A 14,516-nucleotide genomic window follows, 5' to 3' on the forward strand; every position below is an offset into this window, starting at 1 on the left:
CCCCAAAACAGCCACATCTCCACGACCAAAAATATCCGCTCATTGCCACACTTTTCTTTTCCCGAACCCTTGTTCGTCCAACGAGGATGCCAGGACGAGCCCCCATTCCCGACGGCCTGGGCCAAGAGACGCCCAGTACGGAATGAATCGCCATTGTCAGCCGCACCTTAAGCCCATCCCGACTCCATCTCCAAGGATGCCGCAGGGCGATGACGTTTCGTTCCGTGCTCGCAATGTCAGGACACAGACAAAAACGCCCGAGAGGGACGGAAACGCGTTCGCTTTCCATGGTAATATCTCAACCACGCTGTCGACATATTGATCATGAACCCCTCCTTATCACCTCTCTACTAACATGCCCCAGTTGCAATATCTACAGGGCAACTAGCCGCTCCAAATCGATCCAAGGGAGAGCGTTTCCATCGCATCGGTGCTGAACATCTAGCTGCCCATTCAGGGCAACAAACAGGGGGTGCCTTTTCCCTCTCTCCTTCTCCCTTCCCGTTCTTAATTCTTGCCCTGGCGCATTAATGCATGAAATCTCAAATTTGCGCGGACCATCTACCCCGCTGAATCAGCGATTAGACTGCCCACCATCTTCAACGGCCTTCCCGCCGCCTTACCACTTGCAGCCCACGTCGTCCGAAGAACAAGCATCGACGTCGCGCGAAAACTCCAACGGTTGGAGCCGTAAGCGGAATACGGCATGGCAAAGGCCACCACCACTCCAAAGCAGGCGGCAAGAAAGTGGACGACATCGCCTCCACAGCTCCTCCAAAATGACAGTTTTATCGTCACATTTTGCAGCTCAACTCCCTTCTTGGACCCTAGCCCCGCGTTCACAAGCATGGAGTGCCTGCGTACCTGTTTTCTGAGATGATCCCTTTCCTTCTCGGCACCCTCCGCCTGTACCTGCATGCAGTCCGCATGCGCGCAACGGGGGGGGATTTGGGGAGAGGAGGGGGGGGGGGGGGGGGGGGGGGAGGGCTGGCACGCAGGGCCCCCTGCCGGCCTTGCTGCATCTCCTAGATGAGTTTACTGCATGGAAGCCTTGGAAGAAGTCGACGGAAATTTCTATTCATGGTAACCACAGTACACACTCCCGCCACTGATACTATTCCCATCTTGCGCATGAACGGGTTGTCGTGGGAGGCGCAGCCGCCGTACGTAGGTAGGTGTACGTATGTTTTGTTCTTATGTGCTACTGATAATCCTCACGTTTATCGAATATGGCCATGGGTTTACAGAGTATGGTACGGATGCGGCGGCGAGGGAGCTTTTCTGCTCGATTGATGTGCTTCCAGATCTAGTGGTTTGTTCGCATACTCATCCTCACCTTGACGGCATTGCAGGTGCAAGTCCTTGACCATGCCCGCGAGGAATTGACTTTTTTTACTAAACGATCTGGATGGAGGTGGATAAATGGAAACAAGGATAGATGAGTTGAGTGAGAATAGTTAGCACCCAAGTGTCTCACACAGTTGTGATGTTCGCTTGCGATCATGCGACGTCTCCCGCCTTGCCCGCAGCCGCCGAGCCCACTCAACATGTCAAATACAAAGTTGACACCTAGATGACAAGTCATGGATTGCATGATTTCCCTTATTGATTTTTTGAAAATACTCGGACAAAAAAATACAGTTTGGTTTCGAAATGAAAAGAAGCCTGGGGCTGTCAAGAACCTGTCAAACGCCGGTTATTTGCCCGTTAATCGCACAATGTTCCCTTCCTTCCCACTTCCCTCCCCTTGCGCGTTGCTCGCGTTTCCCGAAACTACCCTTCTCCCTGCTACTCGCTTTCCTTCTCTCTTCTTCTCTTCTCAGGCTTTTGAAGAATCCACCCTCGTAAAACATTCTGCCTGGGAATCGGGGGTTCCCCCAACTTTGACGTTCCTCTCTCCACCCTGAAAAATTGTACCAGATACAATGCATTCAGTTTCCCATTGATCAGGCCCCCCTCCTTCTTTGGCCTATTTTTGTGTGTTTTTTGATGTGTATGTAAACGCGTGCGTGTAGTGTCCCTTTCCGGCAGGTGAACGCTCTCTCGGTAACAGAAAACTCCTCAGCCTCAGCCTCCAAGTCTCCGTTTCCCTTCGAAACACGCACCTGCCGCGTGGACATTCCTCCACCGCCGCCTTAAGCGAAGTTGTCAGTCCGATCGACCCAGATGTCCTCGAGCTCTGCAAAGCTGTGGAAGTGCACGGGACGGTGCTGGTCACTGTAGAACGACAGCGGCGTATCGAGCTTGACGTGCACGGCCTTCTTCTCCATGCCCGCAAACGCCGAGCCCATGAAGCTGTAGTTCCACATGCCGTTCTCGGGCACGAGGAAGAAGCCGCGGAAGCGCGGGCTCAGCAGGAGCTTGCGCTTCTCGCCCATGGTCGTCGTGAAGCCCTGTGGCTGATCACTCTGCGTGTCCCTGTTCTCGGCGCCCCACTTGTAGCCTGTCGGGGTGAGGCCCCAGGCGGAGAGGGAGACGGAACCGGGTGTGAAGGCCACGTTTACCGTGACGGTGTCGTGCTTGTCCCAGGCGGTGCTGTGGGCGTCGAGGAGGCGGGCGTGTTCTGTCACGTCGGCGGCGGACATGTAGGGGAGTTCTGAGCCCGAGGCGGTGTGAATTACACCGAGGGGTTCCATGCCCTCGAGGAACTCGTGTTGAGGCAGCTGTTGGGGCAATTGGACATTGCGCAGGCCACCGATCTGGGGGATCATGACGATGCACTTGATTTCCTTGACCTGGTCGTTGTCCGGGGCGGAGGATCCGTAGAGGTAGCCTGCAACCTGGACGCGAAGATCGGCGATGGTGATGAAGCGCTTGAGGATGTTGTTGGGCATCACGTAGGTAATCTCCTCGAGGTCGTTGTCGACGGACGAGACGTAGATGTTGTTTGCCTTTGTGCGCAGGTTGGACGTAGCAATGGCGCGCGTGCGCCACTCCGTCTTGGAGGCAAAGGTCTGCTGCTCGAACTGCGACGTTGTCGTGACGATGATTTCCTCGCCGTGGACGTTTTGCGTCTTTGTTGTCACGGCCGTGAGCTGCTGCTGCTCCTGCTGCTGCTTCTCGATCTCGGCGGCCTGCTGGCGTTGCATCGAGGGCGCCGAGATCTCCATACCCAGAATGATGTCGCGGACTTCGCTGCTCGTGAGACTGGAGACGTTGACGTTGTTCTTCTTTCCGTAGTCATTCAGGATGAGATCGCGCAGCTGCGTTTCCACCTTGATCCAGTCCTCGTCGGAGAGCGTGGGCCAGATGTGGTGGTCCTGGGTAATGACCGTCTTGTCCGGGCGCAGGATGAGCTTGGTCTTGTCCGGGTTGACGTGGAGGGCACGCAGGATCAGGATGAGACGGGAGAAGGCGGTGTACGACGAGATGCTCTTGAGCCACTCGTCGTAGAGGTTGAAGAGAACCATCTGCGGCTCGGTAGCGCGAAGAATCATGTCTCCCAGCTTCTCGACCTTCATGGCCGCCTGGAACGGCAGTTGCAGCTCGGAGGCTCTGATGGCGATGTTGGGGAAGTCGAGCAAATGGACTTCCAAGGGATCCAACAGACCCTTACGGGTGACGATGAGCTGCTTCGGCTGTTCTTCCACGGGGAGAGAGCGGATGAGGGCTGCCACTTCTTCGGCGGTCTTCCACTTTGCCAACTGTCCGAGACGCTTCTGACCAGCCCAGACGCTCGTGTGAATGATCTTCAAGAACAGCTGACCGGTTCTGGGGTTGAAGATGAAGATAGCACCGTTGATGGGCTTGGTGGTCAAGTTACCCTCAAAGGTCTTGTGAATTGTCACACGGTAGACGTTGGTGTCGTCGATGAAGAGCTGCGTTTGGTTGCTGAAGAGTTCAGAGTAGTTCTGAGAGTTAAGGAACTCCTGGTTGCTCTCAGAGGCGTAAAGCTGCAGACCCTTGCGGATACGCTCTCTCAGGACGTAGAGAGCCGGGTTGGCCTTCATGATCTTGGCCATGGCCTGCTGAACGAGGACCTTCAGACCAGGGAAGTACATGCCGTAGGCAGAGTACAGGTTGTAAGCCAGATCGATACCAATCATGAGACCGGTTGCTGAAGGGTAGATACTGGCGCTGTCCGTGGTGTAATCGAGGTACTTGGCACGAGTGTATCTCTCAATGTCGTGAGAATCGTAGTCGCCGTATCTCAGCTGGACATCGATCCAGAACTTGTTCGTAGTGGTGGGCTCGATCACATCCTTGGTGTCAAACAAGGGAGAAGGTCGCGTAACGTTCCACTTGTGACTGGCAAAGAGAAGAATGTCGGCACAAGAACTGTTCATCTTGTAAGACTTTCTGGGATGAATCGTCTCTTTCTGTACCGTCTCGATTCCGAGGGACTCGAGTTCTTGATCAAAGACCTGGCACAAATCCATGACGACCGACTCGTGGATCTTCTGCCACAAATGGGCTCGGAAAATCTGGATAAGCGAAATCTTCAGAGTAGGGATCTTGCCGTGCAAGAAGATACCAGTCAGATCAAGCTGGACTTGGAAACCGACGTAGACGTTGGCTCTGTTGATCGTAGGTGACCACCAAAGGGTGAAACGTCGGTTGGGAATCTGGTTCAAACCGGACCGTTGAGCGTTTGTCAACTTCTTGAACTTCATGGATTCTGCATAAAAGTTAGTCCAAACATTCAGATACGAGGAAACAATTGAACTTACCCTCGAAACCGCTTGCTCTTTCCCAGAACAGGCCTTCCCATGACGGGAAACCAGTTGCTTTGAACAAGGTGTGCTCGAGGATGGTTTCTACACCACCAAGAGCTTGAATGACATCGGTACGATAGGCGTTGAGGTTCCACAGTTTTCCGTCGTGCCTCTGGCTAGTCCACCAGAAAGGGTTGTTCTTCATGAGCTGATAGATCTTGAACTCTGCACGAGCGCGGAAACCCTTGTCGAAACTCAACGTGCTTCTGTCCTTCTGGAAGAGGGTGTTGATGCGCGGCAAGCCGCGATCCCAGCTATCCTCCAAATCCTCGAGGGTCAGGCGGCGATTCTGCTGGTTAGCTTCCAATCTCTTCTGCGAGTATTCCGTCCATACTCGCTGCGAGTCGATGAACTCGGCCTCCCACGGAATAATGTATCGGAAGATGTTAGGGATGAGCGTCTCCTCGTCATGCGTCATTCCGGCGCGGTAATGCGTGACGCCAGTGTCAGTCTGCTTTGACCACCGCTTGTCACTGGCAGGAATCAAGATATGCGATCCGGAAATCATGCCCAGACCTCCCAGCTCCTTGGGCGTGTAGAACACTGCCGGAGGGAAACGAGAAGGCATCTTGGAGTTCAGTCCGATCTTGACTCTCGTCTGAATCTTCGTCTCGCACTTGACAATGGTGTCAAGCAAGCTAACGGTAGACACTGCTGCCTCGCGGTAGTACGTAAATAACGCGATCAAGGCAGTGTTCCACTTGTTAGCGATCTTTGTGAAGGTTGTCGAACCCGAGGACATGAGAATTTGACGGATCCGGTTGTTAAACTTTTGAATGTCCTCTTCCGTGACCTGAAGGAAGGCGTGCGCCGTTCTCTCCTTACTCGTGTTGTCAACCAAGGACCAGACGCTGTCCTTGACTGAGAAGTCGTCATTCTGGTTTCTGCACTTGGGCAAAATGCGGACCTCGAAACCACACATTGAGAACAACAAGTTCGGGTTGTCACGACTGTAGACGCTGGCGAAGCTGTCATCCCACTCGATTGTCGTAACGGAACGAGGCAGACGGTTCTTCAGATCCCAGAAGACGGCTCTGCCCAAGTTGACGTCGTGTCTCATGAGGCGCATACGCGAGTCACGAGGCCAGCACTTCTTGCTCTTGTATCCGATGACGTTCTCAAAGTTGGGGTCAGGTTGCTCAGTGAGGAAACGTTGGATGAGATCTCGGGACTCATCAGCTGTGAAACGCAAGAAGACCCAGATCTTGTCAATGTAACGAGTGTAGAGGCGGATGGGATGTCTTGTCTCCGTCTCTCTGTCACGGAACTGAAGGAAGTCGTTAGGGCTCTGGGGAGGACCCGCGATCTCACTGGCACGCTGGGGGCCCAGGAGAAGAAGGTCGAGCACAAGACCGTAGTACTGGAAAACGAATGCAGAGAACTGCAATCCACGGATCATGCCGTAGCTGTTGACATGGTTCATGTCCTTGTACGTCAACTGCACGTTGTTCTTTGCAGTGATGTAATCCGCAAGGTTGTGATCCATGATCAAGCGGAGCAGAGAGTTGAGCAGGGTCAGCTCGATCTTCTCGTAGACCTTGGACAGCTCCGTCTCGATCATGACGTTGCACTCTCCGTTCTCGGTCTCCCAGACCTTGTCGAGGTTGTTGATACCTTGAGCCCACTTGTAGGTCAGAAGAGGCGGGACCTCAGAGTCTGAGGGCTTGATCCAAGCGGGGAACAGGTGGCGCTGGTCGGCCTGGTACCATAGGTACTGGTCGAGGTAGGCATCGCTGATCTTCTCAATGGGCTCGATATCATAGACGGGGTTGATGGTGCTGTAGTTGTCGTTCATATCGATGCCGACTTCCTTGAAGGCACGCTGGGTAAGGAGGAAACGCTTGATACGCTCCAGGGTAGTACCGGGACTATCATAGGCCTGCTCGATCAAAGCCAGCTCCTCTCGCTGACTTTGGTTGAGACGGCCCTTGACAGAGTAAGCTTCTCGCAGGCGCTCAAGTGCCAGAATGAGAATCTTCGTGTCGTGCTTGTAGGACACACTGGGGAAAGGAATGGGAGAGAACTTGCGAGACTCCAGCCAGTGAACAGTGGTGGTGTAAATCGCAACAGCCTCCTCAGAAGAAACGTAAGGTCCGTCCTTCATGTGGTTGTGCTGTCTCTCTTGCTCTGCCTTGAGCCACAGTCGGGTGAGACGACCGACGTTCTTCTTGGCCACTGTCTTATCAACAGTTGCTCCACGGCGAATACGCTCTCGGTTGTAGTGGGCGACAGAAATCCACCAGTCGGCCTTTGCCTTCACATAACGCAGGATGATGTTCTCAATAGGTGCCGGCAGACCGGGCACCTTCCAGGGGATGTTACTCTTCCAGCATCTCCATGCCTCAGACAAGTGCTGAAGGACGGTGTTGACCTTGTTTTGCTTGATACCTTCGGGCATCATATCCATCAGGTCAGCCATTACAGACGCACGAAGTTCGAGATCAAAGTGAGACTCCACACGCTGCTTGGTCACTGTCTTGGCAACACCCTTGCTGTGACGGCCCTCGAATTGACGGGACAAGAGGTTTCCAAGCCACCTCTCGAGGAGAGGGATGATACCACGCATGAAGAAGAGCCAGACTCGCCAAGCGGGAGCCCAGAAACCGCAACCGGGACCCTTGCCGACGGGCGCCGAGTTGAAGCGGTAGTAGATTAGATGCTTCAAGTCCTTGCAAGAACGGATCTGGTGCATAAGCTTGTACTTGTAGCGGTACATGCCGGTAAGCTGGCCGACGTGATTGAAAGCGTACAGAATGCCATCAGCGAGTTGAAAGGCGTCGATGTTGCCAAGGCGGTACTGCACCTGTGCATCTACAATAAGCTTGGTCAAACGCAGAATCTCACGCATGAGATGGAATGCGTTTCCGAAACGGGACTTCTTTCGCTCCTTGGTAGTCAAGGTCTTGACAGGCTTCAAATTAAAGTTGTAATCGAGGTGAAGGTACGTCAGGTTCTTGCGGTGAATAAGGAGATTGAGCATGTTGAAACCCTGTCTGCAGACTTGAAGACCAGCTTCAACCCAGTCGATCTCGGTCTGCTGGAAGAACTTTGTCTGCTTCAGGTTGCGCATCAAATTTTGATTTTGCTGTGACTTTGGCTTCTTCTTGTGGAGTTCGTTCAAGACGAAGTTCTTGAGCAGCTTTTGGTAAGAGACGCGAACCTTGACGGGTGGCTTGTCGGAAGGAGGGTGCTCCAAGTACCACTGCTTGATGAGAGGAACATCCTGAGCCCGCACCATGCGACCTGACCGACGATCGAAGGGGAAGGGAGCCCACCACAGCTCGATTGCCGATGCCGTGTCTTCGTTGGTCAGCTCCTCCTCCCCGAGGAAGGGCTCGAACTCGGCGGGGAGTTCAAATTCGTCATCTTCAGGCTCCTCGTTGTTCCCAGGGCCGAAAATCTCATCCTCGTGGCTGACAGTGAGATTCTTTGGTGCCACCGCACGCGAAGAGATGGGGTGGATTCTGCGGTCAAAGTGGAAAGCGGGGAGATCAGGGCTCTCTGCTCGCTCAAAAACCACCTGGGGGTGAGAATGCCATGCCAGGTGCACACTTCTTGGAAGAGAGTTATACAAATAGGGATAGGCCACACGGAACTCTGTGCGAATGGCGTTCCTAAAGATGATGCGGTCGATGGCGTTGAACTCTCCGAAATCCTCATCATTGGGGTCGATATCCTTGTACAGAGGCTCGAAACGGGGCCCGCCGGGCAGGGCGACGTTGAGGGCCTTTCCAGTCAGGAAGCTCCTTAAGTCGAAGAGGTTGAAGTAGTTCTTATCCACCACGTCAGAGATGAGAGGTCGACTCAATCTGAAAAGCGTTGCCATTTGCTGTAGGTTGAGATTCCAAGACCGATAGCTGTCGCCGTTGACGTGGGGAGTGTCGAGCAGTGGCCTGTGGTCGTAAAACCACTCGAAGACGGCGGCATCCTCCTCTTCGTTCAGCTCCATCTGGATAGGCTCCAAGGGCTCAACGTCCTCGATGTTCTCGGACCAAGACAGAGGTGGTTCTTCGTCGTCGAAAGGGGGGAATCGCATGCGCTTGAAGAGACGTCTGTCGGCCTTTTCCTTCCTCATAAAAGTCCACATCATTGCCCACTGCGCAAAGAAGACAGGTTCAATGACTCTGGGGATCTCATTGACCAACGTCAAGCAGCCGTTGACATGGTACAGAACCTTGACTTTCCTGTCAGACTCCCATGGCATGGGCATATTTTCGAGAAGCTTCATGACAGCATGGGGCATGAACTTCAATGCACCAAGGTAACTACGCTTATCGCTTGTGTACTTCTTCTGCGACACATCACCAATGTCCTTGACGATCTTGCGCAGATGCTCAGGGGGCATGTCTGCCTTCTGCGTCTCCACGAAGCCACCCTTGCGCCTCTCGCCGAATCGGTTGCGCTGATTCCGAAGCCATTCCTTCTTCTTTTGGGCGAACTTGGCGATCTGGGGATCGGTCGGGGGGCGATAGCCAGGCGGCGGGGGAGCTGGTGCCGCTGGTGGTGGAGGGAGGGACGATGATGGAGGAGGAGGCGGTGGCGGAGGAGGACCCCATCCGGGGGGTGGTGGTGGTGGAAAGGACATCTCGACTCGATGGTTGACTCGTCTCGCGTGCGTGCGTTGAAGGAGGTCGTCAAAGTCGAGGAGTCGCAGTCGCGACTTTCAAGACGCGAAAGTCGTGAAGGAAAACGCAGCGCAATCCGACTCGATGCTCAGTGTCGGTCTGGAGCTGCGCTGGGATGGGAAAATTGGTCGAGTGGTCTCGCGGAAACTCGCGGTGATGAGACCCAGGGCGCAATGTTGTTGGTATTAGGTGATGGTTGATGAGTTCATCGACCTTGACCTCGCCGCGCCATCGAAATTTTTGGGTAATGCAGCTCTGTCCCGGGACGAGGAGGCCAATCCATTATGCGCTAGCCTGTTTCGGTGCAACTCCATCACGTGAGGACGTGAGCTCAAGTCACCTCACGGCGCCATAGATAGTCCGGCGGGCAACAATTCGGGGCTTAGATCCACTTCTTTCGGGTGTGGCTGGTGATGCCCCGGAATGCACGGCCACACTCAGAAGGACAGGGAAGTGTCAAGGCAGGCACTCCTGGTGAACCACCAAAGGAAAGTGCCTGAAACTTTTCTAGTGGGGCTTCACTTTCTGCCACCCGTCAGCTCCACAGAGCCCAGCCAAAAATTTCCAAAACTGCGGCGGCAGAACACCCCGCTGCCACCTGGACCACGGTTTGCCAGCTGTTGTTCGCTAAACCCTCCTCCCCCACCAAAAATTCCCGTCAAATTCTTGCACAACCTGAATTTGAGGAGCCCCTCTCGACAGGTTGACCGAAGGCCCCCCGTGACAAGTCCCGACGACAACACAACTTCCGTCGATCCCGCGTTTCCCAGTCGCATCAGTCAAAACCGTCGCCTGCACGAACCGAACATCGATCGCCCAACATGTCTCGATTTTTCCGCGGCGGAGACGACAGCTCCACCGACTCGTCTTCCGACGAGGAGGAGCTTTACTCCGAGGAGGAGGAGGAGGAGCAGCAAGATCAGGAGGACTCTGATGAGGAGGAGGAGGATGACGACTCCGACTCTGATTCCGATGACAGTGAAGGTGGAAATAAGGCCGGTGCCTCGCGTTTCCTTCGCGATGCTTCCTCGGAGAGCGAAGACAGCGAAGACGAGGAGCGGGTAAAGGTCAAGAGTGCCAAGGACAAGCGCATCGAGGAGCTCGAGGCCACCATCAAGCTTATCGAGAACGGCCAAAAGATTGGTGACTGGGCTTCCATTTCCACAGGTAAGATACGACGGAATACCTCGAGATGCTGGAAACATGGGCGCTAACGTTGATGCGCAGAATTCGACAAGCTCAACCGCCAGGTCACAAAACTCCAAGATGATGGCAAGACCCCCAAGGTCTACATCAAGGCCGTTGCCGAGCTCGAGGAGTACATGAACGAGGCCATTGCCAAGCAGAAGGTCACTCCCTCCAAGAAGGGGAAGCAGATGAACGCCACCTCTGCCCGTGGATTGAACGCCGTCAAGCAAAAGATCAAGAAGGTCGTCAAGGACTACCAAGCCCAGGTCGATGCCTACAAGGCCAACAACGATGTCTTCATGGAGTCCGAGGAGGAAGAGGAGAAGCCCGCGCCCAAGCCCAAGAAGACTGCCCGCTTCGTCGACACCACCGAGGAGGCTGCCGAGGGCGACGACGACGAGGGCTTCGCCACCGTTGGAAAGGGCGGCCGCACTCTTCAGTTCACCCCCGAGAGCATCTTCAAGCACCTGAGAAGCATCATGGAGACTCGCGGTAAGAAGAACACCGACAAGCAGGAGCAGATCAAGATCATGGAGAAGCTCAACGAGATCGCCAACACACCCTACCAGAAGATCCGCGTTCTTCTCACCCTGGTCTCTACCCGCTTCGATCTCGGTTCCGGCGGTGCCTCCTACATGCCCGTCGAGCACTGGAAGGCTGCTGAGAAGGAGCTCAACTCTCTCCTCGAGGTTCTTGAGCAGAACAAGGACTACATCGTTGTTGAGAACGCCGAGGAGTGGGATGACGACGAGAAGCCCCCCGCGTTGGAGAAGGGCCAGAAGTACGTCAAGGTTCCTGGAAGCATCGTTTCCTACGTTGAGCGCCTCGACGACGAGCTCACTCGTTCCCTCCAAAATATCGATCCCCACACATCCGAGTACATCGACCGCCTTACCGATGAGGGCGCCCTCTACAACACCGTCTTCCGCGGCATGCTCTACTACGAGTACCTCCGCAAGGATGCCGAGCTCGAGATTCCCCAGGAGAGCATCAACCGTGTTGTCACTCGCCGCCTCGAGCACGTCTACTTCAAGCCCGCCCAGGTTGTCAAGATCCTCGAGGACAACTGCTGGAAGAGCGTCCCCTCTACCGTTGAGTCCGTCATCACCCCCCGCGACCAGGCCCAGGACGCCAACAACCTCGTCAACGTCCTCTGCAACTACCTCTTCACCAACGCCGAGGGCATTCTCCGCGCTCGTGCTATGCTGTGCCAAGTTTACTTCCTCGCTCTGCACGACGAGTACTACAAGGCTCGCGACATGATGCTCATGTCTCACTTGCAAGAGAACATCCCCAACTTCGACGTCCTCTCTCAAATCCTCTACAACCGCACCCTTGTCCAGGTCGGTCTCTGTGCTTTCCGCCAGGGTCTCGTCTACGACGCCCAGAACACACTGCAGGAGATCTGCGGCAGTGGTCGTCAGAAAGAGTTGCTCGCTCAGGGTGTCATGATCCAAAGATACAGCCAGGTCTCACCCGAGCAGGAGAAGCTCGAGAAGCAGCGTCAGCTCCCCTTCCACATGCACATTAACCTCGAGCTTCTCGAGTGCGTGTACCTTACCTGCAGCATGCTCCTGGAGATCCCCCTCTTGGCGCAGACTGGCTCCTCCCCCGACGTCAGGAAGCGTGTTATTAGCAAGACTTACCGCCGCATGCTCGAGTACCACGAGCGCCAGATCTTCACTGGCCCCCCCGAGAACACGAGAGACCACGTCATGCAGGCTTCCAAGGCCTTGGCCGCTGGCGAGTGGAAGAAGTCCACCACCTTTATCCACAGCATCAAGATCTGGGATCTCATGCCCAACACCGAGGACATCAAGACCATGCTCTCCAAGCAGATCCAGGAGGAGGGTCTGCGGACATACCTCTTCACCTACGCTCCCTTCTACGACACCCTGGCCGTGGAGACTTTGAGCAACATGTTCGAGCTGGACGCCAGCAAGGTCCTCGCGATCGTCAGCAAGATGATCAGCCACGAGGAGCTCGCCGCGTCCCTCGACCAGGTCACATCGACCGTCATCTTCCGCAAGGGCGTCGAGCTCAGCCGTCTGCAGAGCCTGGCCCTCACCCTCTCAGACAAGGCCAGCGCGCTCATCGAGACCAACGAGCGGACACTGGAGCAGCGCACCCAGGGCTCTGCCAACGCGTTCGAGAGACAGGGCGGCCGCGGCGGCCGTGGCGGACGCGGTGGTGCGAGGGGCGGCAACAGAGGAGGCGCGAGGACGGGCGGCAACCCCCAACGGCAGGCCGGCGGTACTCAGTTCACGGGCGGCGCGTTGGGTGCTGCGGTCCGGGGATGAGAGAGTGACAGGGAGAGAAATGAGCGGAAGAATTGAAACGGGGGTTCCTGGGGTTTTCACGCTTGTATCTTGCATTAGGGTTGGGTTGCTTAATCCAAAATACCGGCCGCGCGGGGTTCCAGAAAGAAAAAAAGAGCCTTGGCTGGTTAGGTGTTTGTAGCTTCAGGGAATAGAAGCTGATAGAGTTACGTCACGTCCATGATGCAGAGTGTGTATGAATGTCACGATTTAGCCGTTACCACGAATGATGGCTTTCCCTAGGCGTGTCCCCGATTTGTAGCAGCCGTAAAGTAGAAAGACACCGAGTTATAGAAATTTTCTCTCCACGAGCAGCGAAGTAATCTTGATGCGGTTATTCGTCTAAAGAATTGTATCAGATTTCCAGGCTTCCCCTCGCGAACTTACACAGCTGACCAGGCTTGATTTTGGCAGAGAATTGGGTTTCGAGGAATCTCCAACTCAACCCAAATTTCATACTCCACTCAGCCTCAGCCGTACCTGACAACACCACATTCCATAACCCCATGAAATGTGCCTCCTCCGCTGCCAGATGACCTGCAATCGACGAATTTCGTCCTCCGAACAAACTGTAAGCCTTCTTAACCTCTCTCTTCGGCCTCCGACTTAACATCGGGTCCTCGGACCCATCACATAACCCGCCTTGCTAGCTCAATCGGTAGAGCGTGAGACTCTTAATCTCAAGGTTGCGGGTTCGACCCCCGCGTGAGGCTCAAATCCTCACGGCGATTGGCAAAGCCATTCATTCTGCGGGTTACTTTTTCGTCTTTTTGATTGTTGATGTTTGCCCATATTCGCGTTACACCACCAGACGAGGAGCGAATCTTCACCGTGGTATCTATCACAAGATCACAAAGACGCCAAGAAAGAGTCAAGATGTATGGGTATGGACGGATACATTTTGCTCATGCGCGCGCATGTGCAGCCTATCAACGCAGCTGTTTCTTCGCAATCCTACCAACGACGTTTGCTATTCACTGCATTTTTAACTTACCCCAAGGGAATGACCGCTCACAGTAGCAACACTAGCAAGGCGTTGGCCGACTATCTACACTTCCTCTGCAAAGCACTCGTCGAACCTGGGAATAAAATGAGGGATCTCTTCCCTGCTTGGTGTCGTTCTCCAGGTTCTGGTATTGAATTCTCACGAGTCCGGTCATCTACCTGTAGCTTTCCGCCCTTCCCCCATATGCCATGGCAGAGCAAAAGAAGACGGGAAAGTAAGGCCATCATCCATCACCTACCTCATTTGACTGGGTGATATCACTACCGTACCCTACCTTTCTGTCCTATACTCCGTACATAGTTGGATCATTGGTCAAGAAGACCCAGCACGCTAATCTTTGCGATGACCCACCAGAAGAAGAACTTGACGACGAAGTTGAGTCAAATCACGGAGAGAAAAAACTCGGCGATTAGATGGATCGATAAGATAATGACACCATTGGTAGAAATGTGGACAATGTGTGTCGTAATCTCCTCATACCCTCCTCCACTTAGTATCCCATTCATGGTGAGAGGAGCCTGAACAGCTCATCGGGAATAGGTCTTTGATGATCGGACTTTGACGCCAATATTGGTTAGGCTTGGTGTTCGGACAAGCCCCGTTGAAGAATGCGTCCATGAAGTTGACAGACTCCACCGAAAACGAGTGAGGCATACGGAGTACA

At 54.4% G+C, this 14,516-nt stretch overlaps 2 protein-coding genes and 1 non-coding gene across 3 annotated transcripts; 2 read left to right on the plus strand and 1 right to left on the minus strand.

Annotated features, from left to right (window-relative positions):
• Nucleotides 1-2,135: 2,135 nt before the first annotated feature.
• On the minus strand, nt 2,136-9,060 carry BDP81DRAFT_319022 (pre-mRNA-processing-splicing factor 8; the record flags this gene model as incomplete). Its single annotated transcript, XM_060584405.1, has 2 exons — nt 2,136-4,618; nt 4,671-9,060. The coding sequence occupies 2 exons, from the start codon at nt 9,058-9,060 to the stop codon at nt 2,136-2,138; spliced, it is 6,873 nt and encodes a 2,290-aa protein (XP_060445990.1).
• Nucleotides 9,061-9,994: 934 nt separating this feature from the next.
• Nucleotides 9,995-13,308, plus strand: BDP81DRAFT_471470 (eukaryotic translation initiation factor 3 subunit 8). Its single transcript, XM_060594588.1, has 2 exons — nt 9,995-10,507; nt 10,568-13,308. Exons 1-2 carry the CDS (start codon nt 10,162-10,164, stop codon nt 12,826-12,828), a joined length of 2,607 nt encoding a protein of 868 aa, XP_060445991.1. The 5' UTR covers nt 9,995-10,161; the 3' UTR covers nt 12,829-13,308.
• Nucleotides 13,309-13,486: 178 nt separating this feature from the next.
• Nucleotides 13,487-13,559, plus strand: BDP81DRAFT_t161. Its single transcript has one exon. It is a non-coding gene; the product is annotated as a tRNA-Lys (tRNA).
• Nucleotides 13,560-14,516: the final 957 nt, after the last annotated feature.

The sequence above is a fragment of the Colletotrichum phormii genome (assembly GCF_030913505.1).
Source record: "Colletotrichum phormii strain CBS 102054 chromosome Unknown BDP81scaffold_9, whole genome shotgun sequence".
NCBI lineage: Eukaryota > Fungi > Ascomycota > Sordariomycetes > Glomerellales > Glomerellaceae > Colletotrichum > Colletotrichum phormii.

Excerpts from the sequence above, each read along its gene's own strand:
- BDP81DRAFT_471470 (XM_060594588.1), top strand. The coding sequence starts at position 10,162 with ATGTCTCGATTTTTCCGCGGCGGAGACGACAGCTCCACCGACTCGTCT. Across the intron at positions 10,508-10,567 it reads CTGGGCTTCCATTTCCACAG|AATTCGACAAGCTCAACCGC; the intron begins GTAAGATACGAC and ends GTTGATGCGCAG.